The following is a 13257-nucleotide window of genomic DNA, read 5'->3' as shown; positions in this document are numbered from 1 at the left end:
TAGAGTTCATTGGGGCACGCACCGACACGGTCTCGGCTTGTCCAGAACTGCTGGAGGACAGGTTCCAGACCCTTCAGGACCTAATTTTCAGGGTGTTGTTCAATCCTTTTTTCCCAGCCAGAACTTGCCTTTCTCTTCTTTCCAACTTGCACTTGTGTGATTGCATTTGCTCATCTGCGGTTTCGCTGCCTACACTTATGGCTCCAGAGGGTCTATTCCCCTACACACCTGTCATGGACTCACAGGACTCATGCTCTTTCTCGGCTCTGTGCGGTCCCTGGGAGGAATCCACTTCAGTGTGACAGCCCTTTTCGGGGGTCCACTCTCTCTCAGCGGTTAAGCCGTAGGCTCCTCTGGCTCCTGGAACCCCACCTCTCTGAGCCCTCAGCATGCTGTCTCTCGCCGCAGGGAATCCACTTGCTCTGGACCCCCGGGGCCTCCACTCCCAGAGGGAATATTGCAACCCTGATCTCTAGACTGGAGTGACTCTCAGCCAGCGTAAAACAGAAAGGTTTATTGAGCATCTGAACCTAGCACAGGAAACTCTTCAGGCACTCAGGCCTAGTCAGCACCATACATCTAGGTCTCTCCTGTATCCAGGTGGGCTCTGGCTGCTCCCTCTCTCCAGTCCAGCAGCCCCCTCCTTCCAGCCAATTATCCGATATCATCTTCCCCAACAGCTCCTCCCCTGTCCTTTGTCTTCCGTCCTAGGTAAACAGGTCACCAGGGTCCTCCCACTGGCCAGAACCGACTGACTGCTAAGTTGGGGTGGACCTCTTAGTCACCAGGTCACCAGTTGTTAGGGTACCCCATCTCCAGGCCATTATCCAGGGGTCCCAGCTGCTAGGCAAGGTCACACCTATTTCTCTGCACCAACAAACCCTCTCTCACCACCTTGTTAAACATGCAGCACACAGGGAAACTGAGGTGTGCACACACTAGTCATGTAAAACACTACAAAAATCCCCAACTTCGTCACAGCACCTTTATATGGACCTTGTCCCCACTTTTCCTCATGAAGTCCTCTTCCTTCTCCAGTCGTGACGGATCTGGCTCAGGTGTGCACTGGGATACTGTTCCTCCCATCCTCCCCTTCAATGACAATTATCACGGGTGCACTGTTCGTTAGATGGGGGGCCCACATGAGCAAGTGCATGACTCAAGGCACTTGGACTGCTCGGGAGTCCTGGATGCACATCAACATCCTAGAACTTAGAGCAGTGAGGAGAGCATGTTGGGCGTTTCTCCCATCCATCCATTCCTGTCATGTCCTTATCATGTCAGAAAATACCACTGTCTACTGCATCAAGAAGCAAGGGGGCACGAGATCTCCTGTACTCTGGGTGGAGGCCTTTGGGATTGGCGCATCATCTGCAAGATCCTGTTCTCGGTGGCGTACCTTCCCAGAATTCAAAACATAATCATGGACTCTCTCAGCAGAAGGTTCATGAATGGGATCTTCACAACACTGTAGTCACCAGCATTTTCAGTTGCTGAGGAACTCCAATCAGGGACCTTTTTGCCTCCCAGGCCAACAGCAAGTGCACCTAATAGTGGTCCAGAGGCCGTCTTGGTGTCCGGTACCAGGGCGATGCTCTAGTAGTCCTTTGTTGGTCTGATCGGTTCAATTACGCCTTTCCTCCCCTACTGCTCCTACAGTGAGTCCTGCACAAGGTCAGGTGGGAGAGTGACAGTTATTCTGATTGTCCCCTTCTGGCCTCGACAGTTCTGGTTTCTCCTGCTTCTCTGCATGTCAGTGCGCTCCCCACTACAACCTCTCCTGGGACTGGTCATGCAACAGGGCAGATGGATCCAGCACCCCAATCTCTAGACTCTTCACCTCAGAGCTTTTGGATGGGCAACTTTATTAAAGTGGGAATGCTTGTTGGCAGTGCAGGGCATTCTCTCGAGGAGCTTGAAGGAGTCCATGAGATGTTCCTGTGGGGCCAAGTGGAAGCATTTCACTTCTTGGTCCCAAAGCAGGAGCCTTGTCCCTGAAAATGTGGACATCTCTCTTATTCTGGATTATTTCCTCTCTCTGAAGGCATCCAGCCTCGCTCTCAGTTCCATCAAGTGCTGCTATCAATGCCTTCCCCCCTCCATTTGAGGGGCCGCTGTCTTTACTCATCCATTGACTTCCAGGTTTTGGAAAGGTCTCCTATGAACCTATCCTCCTGTTCAGTCCATCGCTCCCCAATGGGACCTCAACCTTGTCCTAACGACATTGACAAAGTCACCCTTTGAACCTATGGCCTCATGCTCTCTCTCTTCACTCCATGAAGGTTGCCTTCCTGGTGGCTATCACTTCTGCAAGATTGGTGGGCAAACTTGGGGTCATGATGACTGATCGCCCCTTTACCACTTTTCACAAAGTCAAGGTTTCCCTACACTTGCACCCCAAGTTCCTGCCTAAGGTTGTCCCTTGTTTCCATATCAACCAACCTATACACTTACTACCTTCTTTCCAAAGCCTCATGCTTCAGTGGAGGAACAACACCTTCACTCCCTCGACATCCCCAGGGTCCTGGCCTTCTACCTGCAGAGGACAAAACCCTTCAGGAAGTCCCCTAGGCTGTTTATTACTGTAACTGAATGCATTAAGGGACAAATGATTTTTGCTAAGAGGATCTCTATGTGGGTTTCGGGATGCATTATGCTCTGCTACCAGTTATCAGGGCTGTCTCTATTGCGTGGGATACAGGCCCATTCCACGTGAGCTCAAGCATCAACTGCAACTGTGCTTCACGATGTGCCCCTTATGGACATCTGTAGGACAGCCACGTGGAGTTCAGTACATACCTTCTCTTCCCATTACACCTTGGTGTGGGACTCTTCTACGGATGCCTCCTTTGGTGCAGCCGTCCTCCTCTTCCTGGTTTCATCGTCATCATCCTCACACCCTCCTCCTACCTAAGGTACTGCTTGTTAATCACCCTCAGTGGAATACCATAGGGACTGTCACGCAAAGAAGAGGGTGGTTCTTCGAGATGTGTGGTCCTGATCTGTATTCCAGTCCCGCCGTCCTTTCCCTCTGCTGCGGATTCGATTGATTTGTGGTGGAGAAGGAGCTACGGGCACGGTCAGTCCGCTCCGCTCTTTATCACCTCGGACGAAACCAAGGGCGTGTGTGCAGACACGGACACTGCTACTTTTAAAAGCTCCAGCTCCGGGCACATGCGCAGAACCTTCAGTGGAATACAGGTAGGGTATTCCATGCATCTCAAAGAGCCTTCAGTTACGGATGGGCAACCTCCTCTTATCACTCCCAGATTCCTGCTCTGACCAGTGGACCACACTCCCTGACAGGGCTGACCATGGGGCCAGGCATCCTGGCCACATCTGTGCGGCGCTCTGACCACAGGGCCAGGCGTCCTGGCCACGTCCGTGCGGCGCTCTGACCACGGGGCCAGGCGTCCTGGCCACGTCCGTGCGGCTCTCTGACCACAGGGTCAGGCGTCTTGACCACGTCTGTGTGGCGCTCTGACCACGGGGCCAGGCGCCCTGACCACGTCCATGCAGCGCTCTGACCACGGGGCCAGGCCCGTGGTCAGAATGCTGTGACTGTGGGGCCAGGTGCCTTGCGCACAGTCTAGAGTCACTCCCAAGGGGAGCTCTCCCCACTGGCTTCTGTGCATCCTGGTGACCTGATGCAGAAGCTCCCCAAAGTGGGATTAAAGAACTGAAAGCAAATGGTTTTGCTGGCCTCTCCCTGGATGCTGAGCTCTGACATCTCTGGAGAAGGGATTAACTGTCAGTCTCTCCTGGCAGCAAGGAGCAAGGACCAACCCCCGTGGAGAAGAAGAAGAAAGGGAAAAGGAAAAACGAGATCCCAGTGGAGAGTTTGGAATCGGATCAAGGCCTCCTGAGCCCATCTCTGCAGAGCCCCGAGGAGTCTGCTGAGTCGGCCGACAGCCAGGTATGTGCAGGGCCCTGGCCTCAGTGGGTTCAGCTGGCTATAGTCTGTTGTATGTCCTGGGGTTCTAACACAGCTTTGACTTCCTACAGCTGATTTCTTACATCTGGGTGCCTGTGCGTTGAGCTCAGTGCATCCAGGTAGCAGTTGGTCAGTGGATAGTCGCCTCGGCCAGGTTTGTGGCTGGTAATGTAAGGTTTAATGCCAGCACGCTGCCCTTGCATATCACTTGGCTATGTTCCCCACTGACCCCTTGCTCCCCAGCTCAGTGGGACTGGGAGCGCCTTGCTCCTCAGACCAGCGGGAGGGTGTGCTGAGCACAGGTCATGTTGAGAACCTCCCTCTGCAGTCCAGCAGTGGCACAGCTCTCCATTGGGGTCCCCTAAGAGATGGCCCATGTGATTTGGACAGGGGATTCACCATCCCCCAGCATCCTTTAGCCCTGGCCGGTGTCTGGTGCTCACCGCAACCTGAGCCCCGGCCTGTGTCTGGTGCTCACCCCTGCCTGAGCCCTGGCCTGTGTTCGGTGCTCTCCCCAGCCTGAGCCCTGGCCTGTGTCTGGTGCTCACCCCAGCCTGAGCCCTGGCCTGTGTCTGGTGCTCTCCCCAGCCTGAGCCCTGGCCTGTGTTCGGTGCTCTCCCCAGCCTGAGCACTGGCCTGTGTTCGGTGCTCCCCCGCCACCTCTGAGCCAGGCTAGAAAAACATGTGGCATAAACCAATCCTGAGAGGTACCAGGCTTCTGAGGATTGAGGTCCCTGGGCACCTACCAGGATGGGCCCGAAATGGATGCTCCTGAACCCCAGGGCTGGAATGCTGGGTGCAAACACCGTGCTCCGTGTTGCGGGTTCACAGGGAGTGTGTGAGCAGCTGTGCGTTTTGGCCTGGGGAGGCGGGATCTGATATCTGGTAGTTCCCCGTGTGAGAGCCAAGAGAAACGGAGACGCAAATCACTGTGAGAATAGCTTTGCACCCTGGCAGTGTCTGCTGCATAAGGCACCGTTGTCCCACAGGCCTGGGTGGGGATGGGATTCTCCCCGGTGCGGCTGGGCTGTCTCCCCTCCTGCACCTTCTCCTCCCCTGTGAGTCCCCGTGGCCATGGGGAGGGAGAAGTGGTGTTGTCCACCAGCCCTCTGACTGCCTGTGTTGTCTACTGCACAGAAGCGCCGTTCAGGCCGCCAGGTGAAGCGGAGGAAGTACAACGAGGACCTGGATTTCAAAGTGGTGGATGACGATGGCGAGACGATAGCAGTGCTGGGAGCTGGGCGAGCCTCCGCGCTCTCCGCGTCTACGCTGGCATGGCAAGCAGAGGTATGGGAGGGCCCGCTAGCCTGTCTTGCACCAGCCCTCCCTGTAGAGAGGGGGTGGGGCTCTGCTGGATTGGGGGAGGGGGACACATGGGATGCTGGCTGTGTACTGAAAGCAAGCAGGAGCGTGTGGGTCCGAGGGGGAGCCGGCTGTGTGGAGCAGTGCATGTGCCTAGGAGGATGGGTGAGAGCTGCCCAGAGCATCATCCAGCTGCGCTCAGCATGTCTCCTTGCAGAGTGTGCGTGGGGCTCTCAGGAAGTGAAGCGTTCAACCCCAGCACCTCCTAGCGCTGAGAGATGGGAAGGACCATCCAGAGCCCCAGCATGTCGGTCTGCCAGGTCAGCAAGGGCCTTTTCCCAGCCCATGGTCTGGGGCCTGAGCTCCCTCTTGTTTCTGCAGGCCCTGCCCTGCCCCTTCTCTGGGAGACTATTCCCAGGGGAGGCTGTCTTCCTGACCCTCCCAGCTCTGCCCCCGGCACCACACTCAGTGATCCCCTCCCTGCTTGGCATTAATGCCCTTGGGGTGTCTGTGGGCTGCTGCCATGTCCCTCCTTCCGCATCCCCAGCCACACTGAACTGTCAGGACTGAGGCTGCGGAAATTAGTGTCTCCGCCTGCTGGTATCTTTGACTCCTCTCCAGTTTCTTGGCATCTCTGGCAATGCAGTGCCCCGCGTGGGGGATGTGATCACAGCCCACCCATGCGGCACTGGGCAGTCGCTTCCCTGCTCCAGAGTATGGGGTCTGTTTGCAGCCCTGCACTGTGCTCGCCATCTTTGTAGCCCCATCACCTTGTGTCTGGCACGCTGCCCACTCATGGTGAGTCCTGAGGCATTTCGGATGTGCCTGTCTCCACTCTCTCTCGGTGCCCATGTCTCTACTCTCTCCAGGTCCCTCTGTGTCAGTGTTCTGTCCTGGCTGACGCTGACAGCTTCTCCTGGCCGGGTCTCTGCTGTGAGTGTCAAGCACTGGCTGCTCGTTCCCTGCTCCAGCCCTTAGCAAAGCTGTTCAATATTGATTACAGCCTCTCTTTGTGTACCGTTGTCAGGTGCCCCTTAGTCAGCTCTCAGCCAAGCTGCCGCGTGAATATTAGTCATCCCCTTTACTGAGCTATTCAACGCGACCCTGCTGCTCTTCCCAGGGGAGATGTGCGGCCCTTTCTCTCTGTTGCTGATTCTCCTTTGGCCACTGTCACAGGCCTGTGATCCTAGTCTGGCCCATGGAAATGATCTTGCAAGTGAGATTTCCTGAGAGACTCTGGCAAATCCTTTGCTGAAATCCAAACGGGAAAGGGAAGTGGCCTTGACAGGCCCAAGCTCCTGCTGCCCATTGGTCCCACCTGGCATCTGCTTCCCTCTGAGCAGGGCAAATGTGGCCTGACCCCAGCATACCCCAGAGGAAACCCCACTCCGGGTGGGTTGCTATGTGCAATGGCTCAAAGCCTCCAGCGCCCCTGCGGCATTATGCCAGCAGGTCCGATGAGCTGTGGCCACTGGGGCTGGCTGCATTCATTGCCTCCATCTGACATCCAGCATTTTAGAGGTGACCATGGCAACTGTGGCTAGGGAAACCCACTGGCACCTTGGCCCTTCCCAGGCTAGGAACAAAACCCACCCACAAGGCTCTTACAACACCCGTGTGCAGGCAGTGGGCATGGCTGCACCCAATGGTGCCCCCAGGGATGGAGATGGGGAGTTTGTGAGTGGCACAGATAGTGATGCAGCCAGCCCTGAGGTGTGGGGCTCACCCCGGTGTAGCTGGGCGCGCCTGTGTGCAGCTCACGCCGGTGTAGCTGGGCGCGCCTGTGTGGGGCTCACCCCGGTGTAGCTGTGCACCTCTGTGTGGGGCTCACCCTGGTGTAGCTGGGTGCGCCTGTGTGGGGCTTACCCCGGTGTAGTTGTGCACCTCTGTGTGGGGCTCACCCCGGTGTAGCTGGGTGTACCTGTGTGGGGCTCACCCCGGTGTAGCTGGGTGTACCTGTGTGGGGCTTACCCCGGTGTAGCTGGGCGCGTCTATGTGGGGCTCACCCCGGTGTAGTTGTGTGCCCCACCTGCCCTGCTCTCAGGAGTTTGTGACCTGTATTTCCACACCCTCCCTCAAGCCCCTTCCCTGGCTGTCTGCTTCTGTACTTGCTCCAGCCTTGCTGCAGAGCACAAGCCCCTCCCCGTGGAGAGGGGGAGTCATGCCCTGCCTTGGGACACTCTGGCCCAGTGATACTGCAGGGTGGGAGAGGACATGTATCGTGCCTGTGTAGCCTTGGTGTCCCCTGGGTGCCCCCCATTGTGCGTGTGTGTGCGCTGCTGGCTCCCTCGTGCCCCCGGGAGAGACAGCAGGAGAGGCTGGAGCTGGTGCACCGACAGGCAGACGCTGGCCCTGAGGCTCTGTCCAACCCCCAGTGCAGAGCGCCTTCCCCGTCCCCTGTACTGCTGGTGCCATTGCCTGCGTGTGTGTGGCCGGGAGTAGATAGTGCCTTGGTGCTGGGCATTGCTGGGGCTAAGGCTGGGCCACCGGGAGGAGCCAGGGTGCCGAGATGATGCATCCCCTCTCCTGGTCCCAAACGCAGCCCTGGAAATCGCAGCCCCATCCAGGGGCCCCTGAAGCTACTCCTGGCCTGGCTGAAGAGCAATGGATGGCGCTTCTCTCATCCCCCTGACCTGGGACCATGAAGAACATTCCGGGGGTGCCCCCCCCCATTGTTTGCCAACTCCAGGCTCCCGCACTGCTGTGAGCCCAGAGGGAGGAAGGGGAGGAGAGCGGCCAGCGAGCTCTGTGTGACAGGGCTGGGGGTGCTACCAGGCCAGGGTATTGACTCTGCCTTCCCTTCGGTGCCCTCAGGAGCCCCCTGAGGATGATGCCAACATCATTGAGAAGATCCTTGCCTCCAGACTGGTGCAGAAGGAGGTGAGTGTCCCTCCCCTCCTGTGTCTAGAAAGGGGAGGCACCTGGGCACAGCTCGGGCATACTGACATGGCCCTATGGCTGCCCATGGCCACCTCGCCAGGCGTTGAGGCACTGTGATGGGGTTGGACATCCCCAAGGAAGAGGCATAGCCCATTGACCAGGAGTCCCCCTTCTCCAGGAGTCAGCCCCTGTCACCTCCCATGAGCATCTGCTCTGGGCTCTCCCAGGATACAGTGGGCATGATGAGAGGAGGGCTCTGACTGGCTGACCATGGCCATTGCTGGGCCTGGGTGAGGCCAGCAGAGGAGCCTCACAACAGAGCATCTCCATGAAGGGCAGAGATGGGAACACTGCCCTTTCTGGAGAAGGGGGTTGGACTGCGGGGGTGGGACACGGTGTGTGCAGAGGGGTCTGGCAGAGCCCGCACATCCCAAAGGGGCAGGTACTGGGTCCCCAGTGCCAGCTGTGTGCAACTTCTACTGGATCCCACACTTCTGGGGTGTGGTAGATCCCAGCGCTACCCAGGGGTGGGGCTAACGTGATGCCCACCCAGCCTCGGGCAGGGGAAGGCCATCGCCCATCAGTCAGGCAGTGAGTCGAGCCGGGTGGGAGCCTGGTTCCGGTGAGCTGTTGGCATGTGGCTGCCCTTGCAGAAGCACATTCTGGGGCAGCGCGTGGAGGAAGTTCTGTCCCTGTGTTACCTTCCTGGCCCTCCAGGGCCACTGAAACCTCGAGTTAGAGCTGGGGCAGCGCTCGTCACCTTCCCGAGCCTCATGCTGCTCAGCTCCCCTCTTTGCTGTCTCCTGCGCTCCAGTTCTGCCTCCAGCTCATACACAGGCCAGAGGAGCGAAGTCGGAGCCCTGACCAGGGGAGAGGTCCCTGGCCCCGCACCCTTTCCCTGCGCTGGCTGGTGCTAACCCGCTCACTCTTGGTTTCAGGTTCACCCAGGCGGCCTGGCCTATGAGATGGAGGAATTCTACGTCAAGTACAGGAACTTGTACGTGCCACGTTTATGTTCTGTATTGGCACATGTGCTGTGTGCAGAGGTGTGTGTGTGCTTGTGTGTATACAAGTGCTGTGTGGAGCAGTGTATGCGTGTGCATGCACATGGGGTGCGCAGAGATGTGTGTGTGCACACGCTGTGCAGATGTGCACATGCTCTTGGTGTGTGGAGAGAGATGTGCACATGCACTGTGTGCAGAGGTGTGTGTACACATATTCAAGCGTGTGTGGGCGTACACTGGGTGGAGAGTGTGTATGAGCACATGCTGTGTGCAGAAATGTGTGCACCCAGGCACTGTGTGTAGAGGTGTGTGTGCACGTGTGTGCCCCATGCTGCTCCCCTCGCACTAGCATCCACCTTGCTGGGATGGCTGCCAGCTTGCTGCAAAACCAGCCCGTGCTAGCTCTGGCTAGGTGCTTGGAACCTCTCCCCCGGGCTTCCCTCTAAGCCCATGCGCCTGGCAGGATGTTAGGAACAGACAGTCACTGCCACTGCAGCCCTGATCCTTGGCCATGGAGCTCAGTCTCAGCTGTACCGGAGCCATTTGTTTCCCCAGCCTCTGGCCTTGTGTTACAAACCAGGGCAGTGGGGGGTCACTGAGGGCTCCTTCCACGCTGGGAGGGGGACGGGATCACGACCCAACAGGCTTTCATGTTTGGCTTCCTGTTGTTCCGCAGCTCCTACCTGCACTGCAAGTGGGCGACGCTGGAAGAGCTGGAGAAGGACCCCAGGATCTCTCAGAAGATAAAGCGCTTTCGGAACAAGCAGGCCCAGATGAAGCATATCTTCACAGAGGTGAGGCCATGGCTGGGCGGCTGGCACTTCTGTCTCCTCTCTGGAGAGCTGGGCCAGTCGAGCTGTCTTGGTGCTGCCCGTGAGCCCCGGCTAGGCGCTGCCGCCTGCCATGCTCTCTACCCAGCTGTCCCCAGTTACAGTGCAGGAGCTGCAGCTTGACAGCTGGCTCACCCCGACCTGCCCCAGCTCCATTCTGAGCAATGCATCACCTGGAGCAGGCACAGTGGCCAGCTGGAGGTGGACAGGCAGCCTTTATCCTAGTCCTGGGGCTGGCTGTCAGCTCCAGCCCAGTGCCAGCAGGGTGAAGGGGAGACTGGATGGGCTCTGCTCCTTGGCTCAGGTGTGTATGATCAGGAGGAGCCTCAAAGCAGCCCAGGCACACGGGGGGCAGGTCGGGGGGAGAGGTATTCAGCAGTGCCTGCTGGGCCAGTGACACCCCCCACAGTGCCAGATATGACTGCAAGCTGTCAGCCCTGTTGCCCGCAACCCACTATGGCTATGGGGGATCACACTGACAGTCCACGTTTGTCTAAGGAAAGACTTAGGGCTCAGGACAGCATTTGTCCACATTTGAGCTAACCCAACCCGCTGTGGCTTCTCCCTGGCATGGGCACCTCGTGCCTCAATTAGCAGGTCACGGTCACTTTGATCAGAGGGTGTATGGCGCCATCTTGCCAGGGCAGTGTGCAGTGGGGCAGTATGAGCAGGGGTGTGTGGCACCATTGTGCCAGGGCAGTGTGTAGTGGGGCAGTGGGAGCAGGGGCATGCGGCATGTGCCGGGGCAGTATGAGCAGGGGTGTGTGGCACCATCGTGCCAGGGCAGTGTGTAGTGGGGTAGTGTGAGCAGGGGAGTATGGCATCGTTGTGCCAGGGCAGTATGTAGTGGGGCAGGAGATGTATAACATGGGGCGGCATCTGCATCTGCACTCCTCTTGCAGCCCGTGATATATCTCTGCTGCAGGAGTGGGGGCAGCGTGGCTCGTTGGAGAGCCCTCTGGCATTACGCACTCATCTGTGCAATGTGCCTGTTCATGGCGCGGGTGAGCAAGATCTCCTGGCACAGGGATGTTGCAGGGAGAGAACGAGCCATAAACATCCAGGCCCCGCTGGGCTGCTCCCTCCCCCTCCGCTTTGTGAGCAGATTGGAAGCTGTTTTCTAGCATTTACCATTCGCTCCAGAGATATTTGCCGGCGGCTCCTGCGCCATGTCCTGGCGAGTGTAAATCAGCCTCGAGGAAATGGCCATGTCTTTGTAAGCATGGCTGTAAACCCTCAGGGGCTCCGACTCCCAGCCCTTGTCCAGTGTGCAGACGCAGTGCCCCTACTGGAGAGCATCGTGCCCCTAACCCCGGGCAGGGTGCAAGCCATGCTCTGCCTCGGCTCTGAGCTGCACAGCAAGGAAACTGATCTCCTTCCCCTCCCTCCCCCCAGCCTGCCAGAGTGGCAGTGACACCTCTGCAGCTTGCTCCTGCCAGGAAGGGTGGAGGGACCCAGGGGAGGTGAGGGCCCCTACAGCCTGGTGCCAGCCCCGGGCTGTTGGCTGTGTTGAGCTGGCAGAGGAGAGTCAGGAGGGGCTGTGTCTGGCAGGTGACCCGGGTTGCTGAGGTTTGCCAGGACAGGGAGGGGTGCGAAGGCCTGCTTGGGGCTGTATCAGGCTGCTCGTCGGCGGGAGCCCTTGGACGCACTAGCACACAGGGCCAGGCCCTGAGCTAGCTTGTGCCCTGGGTGTGAGCTCCTTGCTAGCTGAGCTCAGGCAGATTCCTTCCCATCAGCGGCAGCACAGAGCCAGCATCCTCATGCGTTCTAGGGCAGCAAGGGGTCTGCCCTCCCGACACATCCCTGGGCTCCCTGGAGACAGATGAAGGGGCCAGCTCCGATATGTGCTCCCTGCACTGTGGAGCCCTGGGACCATAGCCCTTGCACCCTCACCTGTTCGGCCCAGCAGGCAAACTGAATGTGTCGCTCTCTCTCCTCCCGCTGCACCAGCCTGATGAGGATTTGTTCAACCCAGACTACGTGGAGGTGGATCGGATCCTGGAAGTGGCTCACACTAAGGACTCTGACACCGGGGAGGTGAGTGCCACCCCTGGCATGCAACTGCTCCTCATCTGGACATGGGGGGAGCAAGGCACAGTGAGGAGGGCAGAGGCTGTGCCCAGGGGGAGCTCAATGGAAGTGCCCTGGGGAGGCAAGTTTATTTGCCTGTATATGGGACCTGCCGGGAGCTGAGGGTTTCAGGAGTGCTGGTTCCAGTGTATTTATCACCAAGTACTACTCAGCATGTCAGGCTGACTCAGCAAACCCAGAGGGGAGAAGTGCTGGGAGCAGGGGGCTAGAAATGCAGAGACCCCCTGAGGCTGGCGCTGAGTCCCTGACTGATCCTTCAGCTCCCTAGCCTGCAGAGAATGGTGTGTTGTGTTCCTTGTCAGCTGGCATCTGGGGCCTGGGGAGACCTTGAACCCTGACAGCCCCGCCCGTGCAGGGGGATATTTGGGCCGGGTTTTGATTGAGCAGAGATCTGGATCTGCACATCCCTGCATGGCCTGCGTGTGCATGTCTTCACGTGTGTGCGCGCAGGCAGGCAGGCGCATGTGCGTGTGCATGTCTTCGTATCTGTACGTGCAGGCAGGCGCATGTGTGCGTGAATGTCTTTGTGTGTGTGTGTGTGTGTGTGCGTGCAGGCAGGCGCATATGCACGTGTGTGCATGCATGTCTTTGTGTGTGCAGTATGTGCAGGCAGATGGGCTGGCACGCATGCGTGTGCACGCTAATGGAATATGTGTGCTGGGGGCTTACACCCCATGGGGCAAGAGAGTGTGTGGCCCCTGGGCCTCACCTTCCAGAACTTGTCCCCCTCCCTGATCCCGAAGCACCTCTCCTTGCGCTGCAGGAGGTGACCCACTACCTGGTCAAGTGGTGCTCGCTGCCATACGAGGAGAGCACCTGGGAGCTGGAGGAAGACGTTGACCCTGGAAAAATCAAAGAGTTCGAGTCTTTGCAGATCCCACCAGAGATCAAACACGTGGTAAAGCACCCCTCGGCTTCTCTGTGACGCAGGGAGAGGGTTGCCTGTTAGCACCAGTGCTGGTTCAGTGCTTCTGATGTCCCTTGATCCTGGCCTGCCACCCCTGCTGTTCTGATCCTGAGCCCCCTCCACAGCGCTGCCAATGCCCCCTCAGTCCTGACCTGCAGCTCCCTGCTGTTCTGATCCTGAGCCCCCTCCATAGTGCTACCGATGCCCCGCAGTCCTGGCCTGCAGCTCCCTGCAGTTGTGATCCTGAGCCCCCTCCACAGCGCTGCTGATGCCCCTGTCCTGACCTGCAGTTCCCTGCAGTTCCGGTGC

General features: G+C 58.3%; 1 protein-coding gene across 7 annotated transcripts in view; it reads left to right on the top strand.

Annotated features, from left to right (window-relative positions):
* Positions 1–13257, top strand: part of CHD6 (chromodomain helicase DNA binding protein 6) — a 195355-nt gene that overhangs the window by 107509 nt on the left and 74589 nt on the right. For all 7 annotated transcript variants that reach the window (XM_034787628.1, XM_034787627.1, XM_034787630.1 and 4 more), the window contains 7 exons: positions 3769–3916; positions 5072–5221; positions 8051–8116; positions 9055–9113; positions 9797–9914; positions 11901–11987; positions 12805–12939. In XM_034787628.1, coding sequence (XP_034643519.1) covers positions 3769–3916; positions 5072–5221; positions 8051–8116; positions 9055–9113; positions 9797–9914; positions 11901–11987; positions 12805–12939 — 763 coding nt within the window. The remainder of the gene's footprint in view (positions 1–3768; positions 3917–5071; positions 5222–8050; positions 8117–9054; positions 9114–9796; positions 9915–11900; positions 11988–12804; positions 12940–13257) is intronic.

The sequence above is a fragment of the Trachemys scripta genome, chromosome 12 (genome assembly GCF_013100865.1).
Source record: "Trachemys scripta elegans isolate TJP31775 chromosome 12, CAS_Tse_1.0, whole genome shotgun sequence".
Lineage (NCBI taxonomy): Eukaryota > Metazoa > Chordata > Testudines > Emydidae > Trachemys > Trachemys scripta.
Note: the sequence above shows the minus strand (reverse complement) of the source record. Positions and strands in the feature narration are given on the sequence as shown.